The 14557-nt window shown below is 37.0% G+C and overlaps 1 protein-coding gene across 6 annotated transcripts in view; it reads right to left on the bottom strand.

The window, feature by feature from the left end:
• The window catches only part of FER (FER tyrosine kinase), a 474202-nt gene that overhangs the window by 375167 nt on the left and 84478 nt on the right, over positions 1–14557 (bottom strand). For all 6 annotated transcript variants that reach the window (XM_067731395.1, XM_067731398.1, XM_067731396.1 and 3 more), the window contains one exon: positions 7904–8003. In XM_067731395.1, coding sequence (XP_067587496.1) covers positions 7904–8003 — 100 coding nt within the window. The remainder of the gene's footprint in view (positions 1–7903; positions 8004–14557) is intronic.

The raw sequence follows: 14557 nt of genomic DNA, 5'->3' as shown, positions 1-14557 counted from the left end.
AATCCATTTTGAAATTATTTTTGTGTATGGTGTTAGGGAATGTTCTAATCTCATACTTTTACATGTACGTGTCCAGTTTTCCCAGCACCACTTATTGAAGAGGCTGTCTTTTCTCCACTGTATATTCTTGCCTCCTTTATCAAAGATAAGGTGACCATATGTGCATGGGTTTATCTCTGGGCTTTCTATTCTGTTCCATTGATCTATATTTCTCTTTTTGTGCCAGTACCATACTGTCTTGATTACTGTACCTTTGCAATATAGTCTGATGTCAGGGAGCCTAATTCCTCGAGCTCCATTTTTTGTTCTCAAGATTTCTTTGGCTATTCGGGGGTCTTCTGCGTTTCCATACAAATTGTGAATTTTTTTGTTCTAGTTCTGTGAAAAATGCCAGTGGTACTCTGATAGGGATTGCATTGAATCTGTAGATTGCTTTGGGTAGTAGAGTCATTTTCACAATGTTGATTCTTCCAATCCAAGAACATGGTATATCTCTCCATCTATGTGTATCATCTTTAACTCCTTTCATCAGTGTCTTATAATTTTCTGCATACTGGTCTTTTGTCTCAAGTAGGTTTATTCCTAGATACTTTATTCTTTTTGTTGCAGTGGTAAATGGGAGTGTTTTCTTGATTTCACTTTCAGATTTTTCATCATTAGTGTATAGGAATGCCAGAGATTTCTGTGCATTAATTTTGTAACCTGCTACTTTACCAAATTTAAGTTTTCTGGTAGCATTGTTAGGATTCTCTATGTATAGTATCATGTCATCTGCAAACAGTGACAGCTTTACTTCTTCTTTTCCGATTTGGATTCCTCTTATTTCCTTTTCTTCTCTGATTGCTGTGGCTAAAATTCCAAAACTATGTTGAATAAGAGTGGTGAGAGTGGGCAATCTTGTCTTGTTCCTGATCTTAGTGGAAATACTTTCAGTTTTACACCATTGAGGACGATGTAGGCTGTGGGTTTGTCATATATGGCCTTTATTATGTTGAGGAAAGTTCCCTCTGTGCCTACTTTCTGCAGGGCTTTTTATCATAAATGGGTGTTGAATTCTGTCGAAAGATTTCTCTGCATCTATTGAGATGATCATATGTTTTTTCTCCTGCAATTTGTTAACATGGTGTATCACGTTGATTGATTTGTGTATATTGAAGAATCCTTGCATTACTGAAATAAACCCCACTTTATCATGGTGTATGATCCTTTTAATGTGCTGTTGGATTCTCTTTGCTAGTATTTTGCTGAGGATTTTTACATCTATGTTCATCAGTGATATTGGCCTGTAGTTTTCTTTCTTTGTGACATCTTTATCTGGTTTTGGTATCAGAGTGAAGGTGGCCTCGCACAATGAGTTTGGGAGTGTTCCTCCCTCTGCTATATTTTGGAAGAGTTTGAGAAGGATAGGTGTTAGCTCTTCTCTAAATGTTTGATAGAATTCGCCTGTGAAGCCATCTGGTCCTGGGCTTTTCTTTGTTGGAAGATTTTTAATCAGAGTTTCAATTTCAGTGCTTGTGATTGGTCTGTTCATATTTTCTATTTCTTCCTGATTCAGTCTTGGCAGGTTGTGCATTTCTAAGAATTTGTCCATTTCTTCCAGGTTGTCCATTTTATTGGCATAGAGCTGCTTGTAGTAATCTCTCATGATCTTTTGTATTTCTGCAGTGTCAGTTGTTACTTCTCCTTTTTCATTTCTAACTCTATTGATTTGAGTCTTCTCCCTTTTTTTCTTGATGAGTCTGGCTAATGGTTTATCAATTTTGTTTATCTTCTCAGAGAACCAGCCTTTAGTTTTATTGATCTTTGTTATTGTTTCCTTCATTTCTTTTTCATTTATTTCTCATCTGATCTTTATGATTTCATTCCTTCTGATAACTTTTGGGGTTTTTTGTTCTTCTTTCTCTAACTGCTTTAGGTGCAACGTTAGCTTGTTTATTTGAGATGTTTCCTGTTTCTTAAAGTAGGATTGTATTGCTATAAACTTCCATCTTAGAACTGCTTTTGCTGCATCCCATAGGTTTTGCATCATCGTGTCTCCATTGTCATTTTTTTCTAGGTATTTTTTAATTTCCTCTTTGATTTCTTCAGTGATCTCTTGGTTATTAAGTAGTGTATTGTGTAGTCTCCATTTGTTTGTATTTTTTACAGATCATTTCCTGTAATTAATATCTAGTCTCATAGCACTGTGGTCGGAAAAGATACTTGATACAATTTCAATTTTCTGAAATTTACCAAGGCTTGATTTGTGACCCAAGATATGATCTATCCTGGAGAATGTTCCATGAGCACTTGAGAAAAGTGTGCATTCTGTTGTTTTTGGATGGAATGTCCGATAAATATCTATTAAGTCCATCCTGTTTAATGTATCGTTTAAAGCTTGTGTTTCCTTATTTATCTTCATTTTGGATGATCTGTCCATGGGTGAAAGTGGGGTGTTAAAGTCCCCTACTATGAATGTGTTACTGTCGATTTCTCCTTTTATGGCTGTTAGCATTTGCCTTATGTATTGAGGTGCTCCTATGTTGCGTGCATAATTATTTACAATTGTCATATCTTCTTCTTTGATCGATCCTTTGATCATTATGTAGTGTCCTTCTTTGTGTCTTGTGATAGTCTTTATTTTAAAGTCTATTTCATCTGATATGAGAATTGCTACTCCAGCTTTCTTTTGATTTCCATTTGCATGGAATATCTTTTTCCATCCCCTCACTTTCGGTCTGTATGTTTCTCTAGGTCTGAAGTGGGTCTCTTGCAGATGTCATATATATGGGTCTTGTTTTTGTATCCATTCTGTATCCATTCTTGTTTTTGTAGCCAGTCTGTGTCTTTTGGTGGGAGCCCTTAATCCATTTACATAAAAGGAAATTATCTATATGTATATTCCTATTCCCATTTTCTTAATTGTTTTGTGCTTGTTTTCCTTCTCTTGTGTTTTTTGCCTAGAGAAGGTCCTTCAGCCTTTGCTGTAAAGCTGGTTTGGTGGTGCTGAACTCTGTCAGCTTTTGCTTGTCTGTAAAGGTTTTAATTTCTCCATCAAATCTGAATGAGATCCTTGCTGGGTAAAGTAATCTTGGTTGTAGGTTTTTCTCCTTCATCACTTTAAATGTGTCCTGCCACTCCCTTCTGGCTTGCAGAGTTACTGCTGAAAGATCAGCTGTTAACCTTATGGGGACTCCCTTATGTGTTATTTGTTGTTTTTCCCTTGCTGCTTTTAATATGTTTTCTTTGTATTTAATTTTTGATAGTTTGATTAATATGTGTCTTGGTGTGTTTCTCCTTGGATTTATCCTGTATGGGACTCTCTCTGCTTCCTGGACTTGATGAACTGTTTCCTTTCCCATATTATGGAAGCTTTCAACTATAATCTCTTCAAATATTTTCTCAGTCCCTTTCTTTTGCTCTTCTTCTTCTGGGACCCCTATAATTCGAATGTTGGTGCGTTTAATGTTGTCCCAGACGTCTCTGAGACTGTCCTCAGTTCTTTTCATTCTTTTTTCTTCATTCTGCTCTGCAGTAGTTATTTCCACTATTTTATCTTCCAGGTCACTTATCCATTCTTCTGCCTCAGTTTTTCTGCTATTGATCCCATCTAGAGTATTTTTAAATTCACTTATTGTGTTGTTCATCGTTGCTTGTTTCCTCTTTAGTTCTTCTAGGTCCTTGTTAAATGTTTCTTGCATTTTCTCTATTCTATTTCCAAGATTTTGGATCATCTTTACTATCATTATTCTGAATTCTTTTTCAGGTAGACTGCCTATTTCCTCTTTATTTGTTAGGTCTGGTGGGTTTTTACCTTGCTCTTTCATCTGCTGTGTGTTTTTCTGTCTTCTCATCTTGCTTATCTTACTGTGTTTGGGGTCTCCTTTTTGCAGGCTGCAGATTCGTAGTTCCTGTTGTTTTTGTTGTCTGTCCCTAGTGGCTAAGGATGGTTCAGTGGGTTGTGTCGGCTTCCTGGTGGAGGGGACTAGTGCCTGTGTTCTGGTGGATGAGGCTGGGTCTTGTCTTTCTGGTGGGCAGATCCATGTCTGGTGGTGTGTTTTGGGGTGTCTGTGGCCTTATTATGATTTTAGGCAGCCTTTCTGCTAATGGATAGGGTTATGTTCCTGCCTTGCTAGTTGTTTCACGTAGGGTGTCCAGCACTGTAGCTTGCTGGTCGTTGAGTGAAGCTGCGTCTTGGCATTGAGATGGAGATCTCTGGGAGATGTTCACCATTTGATATTACATGGAGCTGGGAGGTCTCTTGTAGACCAGTGTCCTGAAGTTGGCTCTCCCATCTCAGAGGCACAGCACTGACTCCTGGCTGGAGCACCAAGAGCCTTTCATCCACACAGCTCAGAATAAAAGGGAGAAAAAGAAGAAAGAAAAGAAAAGAAAAGAAAGAAAGGAAGGGAAGAAAATGTCTCTTTCCTCTTCAGCAGGTCCAGACTTTATCCCAGACTCCCTCCCGGCTAGCCATGGTGCACTAACCCCTTCAGGCTGTGTTCACGCCACCATTCCTCTCCCTGCGCTCCGACTAAAGCCCATGTCTCGGCTCCCAGCCCCACCCGCCCCGGCGGGTGAGCAGACAAGCCTCTCGGGCTGGTGAATGCTGGTCGGCCCCGATCCTCTGGGCGGGAATCTCTCTGCTTTGCCTTCCGCACCCCTGTTGCTGTGCTCTCCTCCGTGGCTCCGAAGCTTTCCCTCTCCGCCACCCACAGTCTCCGCCTGTGAAGGGGCTTCCTAGTGTGTGGAAACATTTCCTCCTTCACAGCTCCCTCCCACTGGTGCAGGTTCTGTCCCTATTCTTTTGTCTCTGTTTTTTCTTTTCTCTTTTACCCTACCCAGGTACATGGGGAGTTTATTGCCTTTTGGGAGTCTGAGGTCTTCTGCCAGCATTCAGTGGGTGTTCTATAGGAGCAGTACCATATGTAGATGTATTTCTGATGTATCTGTGGGGAGGAAGGTGATCTCCGCGTCTTACTCTTCTGTCATATTCCTGCTACCTTCCCAAACCAATTCTTGATCAAATCCAGAATTTAACCCTTACTTACTATAGGAGCTATTTCTGGGTCCTATCTCCCCCGAAGCCTTGTCTTCTCAAGCTGGACACTATATATCAGATTGAGTTTTTAAATAGCTTTTCAAAGACCCCCTAATGTCTAAAGCAATGACTCTGAATGCCAGAGCCACGGCTTGGGTATCCACCACCAGTGCTCCAGCAATTCCTAGAGCCCATTCCAGAAATGGCCTGCTGTGGCCTCTCCAGATAAACTAAGGTTCTGACATAAAGCCTGTAAATGTTGGAAGAATTTGCCAACACATCATCCTTATAAATAGTAAATAACTTCACAAAAAAAAACCTATTTCCATGTTAAAGGTAGAAGAAGGAGTTTGAAAACAGATACAAAATTTTCAAAAATATAATTTTATACTTTTTCAGGTAATCGTGAGTATAAAGATAGTTGTGATTATAAAAGGGAAATTCACATAAGTCTCATACATTTACATAGTTATATAAGAACTTACTTTAAAAGTATATACACTATACATTTTACATTGATTTAATGGGAGTAATCAAATTCCAGAAAATGAAAAAGTACATCACTAATTCCTTTAGAAAGAAAATGTAAATAAGCTCACATATTTTAATTTCAGGAGACTCAGTCAAATAATACATTTCTTAAGATCAATTAAAACTACGGTCTTCAGATTTTCTAGTTGCCTTCTTACTACTGATACAACACTGAATGGTATTTTATCTCTATAATAAATAATAAAGATAAGTAATAAAGAACAATTATTACCTGTGAATAATCTTTGATAATATAAACTTTAGGTACAAGAACTATTTAAAACTTTATTATGATATCAGAATTAGATTTCATTTTTTAAACAAAAACTATGTCATTAAAAGTAGGTATCAAACACTTGGGAGTAATTATGTACTTCTTTTTCTAACTAATCATTCTCCAACAGATACAGACCTAGTGTGAAATACTTCACATAGATGGATTACAATATAGTTGGATTAAGTCACCACTTGTTCTGGGTGAATTTAATATGTGGATGTTTATAATACAGGAAACTAATTTGAGAATGCTAGCCAAGTATTATGTAATGAACTTTATAAAACTAACCCTTTGACAGATTGAGTAGTAATGCTCAATGTACAAAACTATTTCTAAATCACTCTTGATGGTTTAGCAGGGGATCCCTTGTATAAAGACTAAATTTTGAAAAACAGTGAAGACTTGCAGTTCCCAAGTTAGAATATCAACTAGAAGTGGGTAAGCTCCTTGAATGTTTGAATCTCAATAACTTAAGGGTAGCAAATGCTCAGTAAATACTTCTTGATTATATAAAGCACTCTTTAAAATAAAAAAGGAATAATAATTAGGTATACGAAGTTTGAAAATTATGAAATAATCATACAACATTGGAATTTACATCTAAGGCTATCTGACTCCAAAGTCTGACTCATCTTTCCACTATTGCATTTTTTCTTTTCTTCACTTAAATAACTTACATAACTGAATTACGAAAGCATTTTAAAAGATAAGTTTGTATTAAAAAGAGATCATAATCTCAAAATGTTGGTTGAGGTACAAGAAAAATAAGTAAAAATAAGTAAACTGTGAATACTAATTCATCTAGAAACACTGCAAGAAGCAGAAACGTGAAATAAATGTGGGAGGGATGGAGACAGGGAGAAAGGGAGACACAAAGTAAATGCTGAAGGGAATACTGGGAGAAGGGAGGGGAGGGACAGAGAAGGAAGGAGAGGAAGGAAGTAGGGAGGAGCAAGAGGAAGAAGGAGGGCTTCCCTGGTGGCGCAGTGGTTGAGAGTCCGCCTGCCGATGCAGGGGACACGGGTTTGTGCCCCGGTCCGGGAGGATCCCACATGCCACGGAGCGGCTGGGCCCGTGAGCCATGGCTGCTGAGCCTGCGCGTCCAGAGCCTGTGCTCCGCAACGGGAGAGGCCACAATAAGGGAAAAGGGGAGCAAAGGGAAAACAAGCTAACCAAGAGAATGGAGAAACTAAAAAAAAAAAAAAAAAAAAAAGAGGAAGAAGGAAAGGGAGGCAGAAGTGGGGGGGGGGAACTGCATCTAAATCAGTCTCTCTTCTAGTCTACTGGGAATAACAACAAAAACAGTATTTTCATTGTGTAAGGTATATCCAAATATAGGAGCTGTTTATTTCATTTACCTCAACCAAATGACAAAATAATATACAAGTAAAAGAAAAAGAGAAAATACATTAATAAATGAGAAAGGTAAATTTAATAATTAAAAAAATATTTTAAAAAGAGTTGCTAATAATCCTTCTATTTAACCAGAAAACAACAAAAATTTTATAATTAAAAAATATATAAATATGAAGACTAGTCACATTTAAAAACTATAACCACAAATCTTTGATTAAAACATAATGTTTCCCTTTCCATTTCCAAAGCTTATTATGAAAATTTTAGTACAATATAGATATAAAATTAAGCTATGAAAGCAAAACTGAGCTATAAAATGACCTGTGATTTTAATGGCATTTAAATACAGGTAAAAAGAGGATCAATAAAAGCTTCTAAACAAATACAACTTTATTTTTCTTATTTAGCACTCAGTAATTAAATGAGTAAATCTGAAGCCTATGAGAAAAATTTAAACATTCCTTGCATTCTATTACAAGTACTGCATAATTCTATTAATAGCATTAACTACTCAAAAATAGTTTCCATTATTTTCAAAAAACAAAACAAAAAAAGAAATACTTATTACACAGTTTGGTTATTAGTCTATTTTGGCTTACTTTAATATTTTTAAAATGTGAATTGGTCTAAGTGTAATCATTCCACCACTTATAAAGATAACTTTCAAATGATAAGAATAAAAATCACTAAAATAAACATTTTTCATAATTGCATCATACCTTTAGCTACAGCTTCTTTATATTTCTCTTTGGCAGAATTCATTTCTTTTATTAATTGTCTATAGCTTGTTTTTAATTTCTCTAATTCTGTCTTTGTGACCTGTCAAAAAAAGAAATGAAAAAAAACTTTTTTAATGCTTAAATTTATTTCAGTCGAGAACCTAAATTCCAAAGCATTAATAGATGCATATTTTACTGCTTATGGGGCAGAGGTGCTCTTTAATATACAATTACAACCAATAAACTAAAATTAGCTTAGAAATCGGTGATAAATTCAACAGCATATGAAAAAAAAACATTTCTTAAAAAGAAGAGCAGATCATAAAATAGTGCTGTCATCATCTAAAATGTAAAGGCCAGGGGCTTCCCTGGTGGCGCAGTGGTTGAGAGTCTGCCTGCCGATGCAGGGGACACAGGTTCGTGCCCCAGTCCAGGAGGATCCCACATGCCGTGGAGCGGCTGGGCCCGTGAGCCATGGCCGCTGAGCCTGCACGTCCAGAGCCTGTGCTCCACAGGGGGAGAGGCCACAACAGTGAGAGGCCCGTGCACCGCAAAAAAAAAATATAAATAAATAAATAAATAAAATGTAAAGGTCAATAATTAATTGCTGTGTACAAAAATATTTTCTCTAATAAAAAAATAATTTAAAATACTTATTTTAATTATACAGAATAACTCTGAGCTGTCATAATTCACCAGTTCTAACATGATTTTTTTTTTTTTCACACTGTAACATCTCTGAAAAGATACATCTAACAATCATTGTTGGCCAGGCAGCAATCATGACAGTGGTCACTGCATGCACACATGAACTTCGTTATTATCTCTACCCAAAAGCTAGACAAATCCAAGTCTTTGATTCTGTCGTCAAAAAACCATAACAAGCATTTGAGAAAAAATTGAGTCTTAGATTGTATCTAAAAAACTTCTAATAAGCCTTCTGGAAGAGTATGAAATCAGCAGCATTAGAAACTTGCTAAAGGGGCATAAGAAACTTGGAAGAAAATCCCACAGTCCACTTTAAACAAATTCTGCATCACAAATGTTCTTGACAGCATGGAGGATTGCACTGTGTAAATAAACAAAAATATCTACAACTATGATATAGATATAAATGAGTTCAAATCATTCCCTTTTAAAAAGAACCTCACTGGTTAACATTTTGTTTTTAATGGACTTTACCTTTTAGAGCACTTTTAGTATCACAGCCAAATTAGCACAAAGTATGGAGATTCCCTACTTGTCTTTTACCCTGATTCATGCACAGCCTCCCTGATTATCAACATACTCCACTGGAGTATGTTTGTAAATTTTTACAATTGATAAACCTACAATGACACAACATTATCACATAAGTCCATAGTTTACATTAAGTTCCACTCTTGGTGTACATTTTATGGTTTTGAACAAACATATAATGACATGTATCCACCATTATAGTACCACACACAGTTGTTTCACTGTCATAAAACCCTCTGTGCTCCACCTATTCACTAACTCCTGGGAATCAATGATCTTTTCACTGTCTTCATAGTTTTGACTTTTCCAGAATATCATATAGTTAGAATCATACATATTTTTCATATTGGCTTCTTTCACTTAGTAATATGCATTTAAGGTTCCTCCATATCTTTCTGTGGCTTGGTACCTCATTTTCTTTGAGCTCTGAATAATATTCCATTGTCTGGATGCACTACAGTTTATCCACTCACTTACTAAAGGACTTCTTGCTTGCTTCCAAGTTTTGACAATTATGAATAAAGCTGTTATAAACAGCTATGTGTGGGCTTTAGTGTAGACATATGTTTTCAACTCCTCTGCACAAATACTAAGGAGCTCAATTGCTGGGTCCTATGGGAAGAGTATTTTTAATTTTGTAAGAAACAGCCAAACTGTCTTCCAAAGTGGCTGGATTATTTTGCATTCCCACCAGCAATGAATGAGAGTTCCTGTTGCTCCACAACCTCACCAGTATTTGGTGGTTGTCAACGTTCTAGATTTGGGGCATTCTAATAGATGTGTAGTGGTATGTCATTGTTCCTTTAATTTGCACTTCCTTGATGACATATGATGTTGAGCAACTTTTTATGTGCTTATTTGCCATCTGTATATCTTCTTTGGTGAGGTGTTTGTTTTTTAATCAGGTTGCTGGTTTTCTTAGTAGACTTTTAAGAGTTCTTTGTGTATTTTTTTTAATTAATTTTATTTATTTTTGGCTGTGTTGGGTCCTCGTTGCTGGGTGCAGGCTTTCTATAATTGCAGCGAGCAGGGCTACTCTTTGTTGCGGTTCACGGGCTTCTCATTGTGGTAGCTTCTCTTGTTCTGGAGCATGGGCTCTAGACATTCAGGCGTCAGTAGTTGCAGCACATGGGCTAAGCAGCTGCGGCACACGGGCTTCAGTAGTTGCAGCGCATGGGCTCAGTACCTGCAGCACATGAGCTCAGTAGTTGTGGCTCGCAGGCTCTAGAGCGCAGGCTCAGTAGTTGTGGCTCACAGGCTTAGTTGCTCCGCAGCATGTGGGATCTTCCTGGACCAGGGATCGAACCCATGTCCCCTGCATTGGCAGGCAGATTCTTAACCACTATGCCACCAGGGAAGAGTTCTTTGTGTATTTTAGATAACAGTCTTTTGTCAAATGTGCCTTTGCAAATGTTTTCTTCCAGTCTATGGCTTATCTTCTCATTCCTTTGATACTGTATTTGCAGAGCAGAAGTTTTATTTTTTATTTTTTTGAGGACAACCTGAATACAATACATATAATATATACCATATATATATAAAATATATATATAGCTTGGAGCAGGCAAGAAATATGGACACTTCCATCTACGTGACTGCCCATCACAGTTACTGCTCTGGTCTCATGGGCTCGAACTATTTTCCATTTTGCATACTTTTAAACTGTTGTATCACATTGATGTCTGTTGTTGAAATCTTTCTGAGAATTTTGCCAATCTGGTTCATTTTATCTTGCCTATCAGGCTGCTTTGAGTTCATTATATCTTTTAAACTTATGAAGTCATTATAGTTCCATAATTGCTTATAGACCACCCAGAGTGTGCCTGAGACCCTTTTGGGTTTCACTTCCAATGCTCGTACTTTCCCTTAAATTCTGTACTAAAGATGCCATACCATTTGAGATTGGAGGCACACTTTCATACCATGACTCACGTCCAGTGTTAAGTAGAATTTCTCTGAATGAAAACTCATGTGTTCCTTTGCCATTTGCAACACGTATCACACACATTTCTGTGGCGTTATAATGTTTTTAAAAAGAAAGAAAGGAGGGAATTCCCTGACGGTCAAGTGGTTAGAAATCTGCGTTCTCACTGACGAGGGCCCAAGTTCAATCCCTGGTCAGGGAACTAAGATTCCACAAGCCATGCAGTACAGGTAGGGAGGAGGGAAGAAAGAAAGGAAAACAGAGAAGTTTTAAAATTTTGAGGAGTTCCAACTTATCAATTATTTCTTCATGGATCACGCCTTTGGTGTTGTATCTAAAAAGTCATCTTCATACCCGAGGTCATCTAGGTTTTCTCCTATTTATCTTCTAGGTGTTTTATACTATTACATTGTACATTTAGGTCTGTGATCCATTTTGAGTTAATTTGTGTGAATGGTGTAAAGTATGTGTCTAGATTCATTTTTTTGCACATGGCGGTCCCTTGTTCCAGCACCATTTGTTAAAAATATTAACTTTTCTCCCCTGTATTGACTTTGCCCCTTTGTCAAAGATCAGTTAACTACAATTATGTGGATCTACTTCTGACTCTCTCCCTCTATTCTGTTCCACTGATCTATTTGTTTTCCTATTGTCTTTCACAAACACAAAACTATCTTGATTACTGTATTTTTAATTTAAAATACTCCTTTATCTTTTGTATATTAAGATATTTACACACACACACACATATATATACATATATATACACACACACCTATATAGATATATATCAAGTCACAAGGCAAATTACTCATTATCCACAGAAAACTATCAGAATAATTTTTTAACATCTATTTAAAGTATAATTGCTTTATAAGGGTGTGTTAGTTTCTGCTTTACAACAAAGTGAATCAGTTACACATATACTTATATCCCCATAACTCTTCCCTCTTGCGACTCCCCCCCTCCCACCCTCCCTATCCCATCCCTCTAGGTAGTCACAAAGCACCGAGCTGATCTCCCTGTGCTATGCGGCTACTTCCCACTAGCTATCTATTTTACATTTGGTACTGTATATATGTCCATGCCACTCTTTAACTTTGTCCCAGCTTACCCTTCCCCCTCCCCATAACCTCAACTCCATTCTCTAGTAGGTCTGTGACTTTATTCCCGTCTTGCCCCTAGGATCTTCATGATTTTTTTTTACATTCCATATATATGTGTTAGCATATGGTATTCGTTTTTCTCTTTCTGACTTACTTCACTCTGTATGACAGACTCTAGGTCCACTCTGTATGACAGACTCTAGGTCCATCCACCTCACTACAAATAACTCAATTTCTTTTCTTTTTATGGCTGAGAAATACTCCATTCTATATATGTGCCACATCTTCTTTATCCATTCATCTGTTGATGGACACTTAGGTTGCTACCATGTCCTGGCTACTGGAAATAGAGCTGCAATGAACATTGTGGTACATTACTCCATGAATTATGGTTTTCTCAGGGTATATGCCCAGTAATGGGATTGCTGGGTTGTACAGTAGTTCTATTTTTAGTTTTTTAAAGAACCACCATACTGTTTTCCATAGTGGCTGTATCAATTTACGTTCCCATCAACAGTGCAAGAGGGTTCAATTTCTCCACACCCTCTCCAGCATTTATTGTTTCTAGATTTTTTGATGATGGCCATTCTGACCAGTGTATGATATCTCATTGTACTTTTGATTTGCATTTCTCTAATGATTAATGATGTTGAGCATTCTTTCATGCGTTTGTTAGCAATCTGCATATCTTCTTTGGAGAATGTCTATTTACGTCTTCTGCCCATTTTTGGATTGGGTTGTTTGTTTTTTTGATATTCAGCTGCATGAGCTGCTTGTAAATTTTGGAGATTAATGCTTTGCCAGTTGCTTCATTTGCAAATATTTTCTGCCATTCTGCGGGTTGTCTTTTCATCTTGTTTATCTGTTTTAACTGTCATTGGTTTAAGTGTTTTAAGTGTCATTGTTTTAAGAATCATTGGTTCCCATTAGTTTATTTATGCTTTTATCTCCATTTCTCTAGGAGGTGGGTCAAAAAGGATCTTGCTGTGATTTATGGCATAGAGTATTCTACCTATGTTGTCCTCTAAGAGTTTGATAGCGTCTGGCCTTACATTTAAGTCTTTAATCCATTTTGAGTTTATTTTTGTGTATGGCGTTAGGGAGTGCTCTAATACAATTCTTTTGCAAATAGCTGTACAGTTTTCCCAGCACCACTTATTGAAGACGCTGTCATTTCTCCACTGTATATTCTTGCCTCCTTTATCAAAGATAAGGTGACCATATGTGCGACGGTTTATCTCTGAGCTTTTTATCGTGTTCCATTGATCTATATTTCTCTTTTTGTGCCAGTGCCATACTGTCTTGATTACTGTAGCTTTGCAATATAGTCTGAAGCCAGGGAACCTGATTCCTCCAGCTCCATTTTTCTTTCTCAAGATTGCTTTGGCTATACGGGGTCTTTTGTGTTTCCATACAAATTGTGAAATTTTTTGTTCTACTTCTGTGAAAAATGCCAGTGGTAGTTTGATAGGGATTGAATTGAATCTGTAGATGCTTTGGGTACTATAGTCATTTTCACAATGTTGATTCTCCCAATCCAAGAACATGGTATATCTCTCCATCTATGTGTATCATCTTTAACTCCTTTCATCAGTGTCTTATAATTTTCTGCATGCAGGTCTTTTGTCTCCTTAGGTAGGTTTATTCCTGGATATTCTATTTTTTTGTTGCAATGCTAAATAGGAGTGCTTTCTTAATTTCACTTTCAGAGTTTTCATCATTAGTGTATAGGAACGCCAGAGATTTCTGTGCATTAATTTAGTGTCCTGATACTTTACCAAATTCATTGATTAGCTCTAGTAGTTTTCTGGTAGCATCTTTAGGATTCTCTATGTATAGTATCATGTCATCTGCAAACAGTGACAGCTTTACTTCTTCTTATCCGATTTGGATTCCTTTTATTTCCTTTTCTTCTCTGATTGTTGTGGCTAAAACTTCGAAAACTATGTTGAATAATAGTGGTGGGAGTGGGCACCACTGTCTTGTTCCTGATCTTAGTGGAAATGATTTCAGATTTTCAACATTGAGGACGATGTAGGCTGTGGCTGTGTCATACATGGCCTTTATTATGTTGAGGAAAGTTCCCTCTATGCCTACTTTCTGCAGGGTTTTTATCATAAATGAGTGTTGAATTTTGTCAAAAGCTTTCTCTGTATCTATTGAGATAATTATACGGTTTTACTCCTTCAATTTGTTAATATGGTGTATCACATTGACTGATTTGCATATATTGAAGAATCCTTGCATTCCTGGGATAAATATGACTTGATCATGGTGTATGACCCTTTTAATGTGTTGCTGGATTCTGCTTGCTAGTATTATGATGAGGATTTTTGCATCTATTTCATCAGTGATATTGGCCTCTAGTTATTTTCCTTTGTGACA

This window comes from Pseudorca crassidens, chromosome 3 (assembly GCF_039906515.1).
Source record: "Pseudorca crassidens isolate mPseCra1 chromosome 3, mPseCra1.hap1, whole genome shotgun sequence".
Lineage (NCBI taxonomy): Eukaryota > Metazoa > Chordata > Mammalia > Artiodactyla > Delphinidae > Pseudorca > Pseudorca crassidens.
This window is presented reverse-complemented; position numbering and strand designations above follow the sequence as displayed.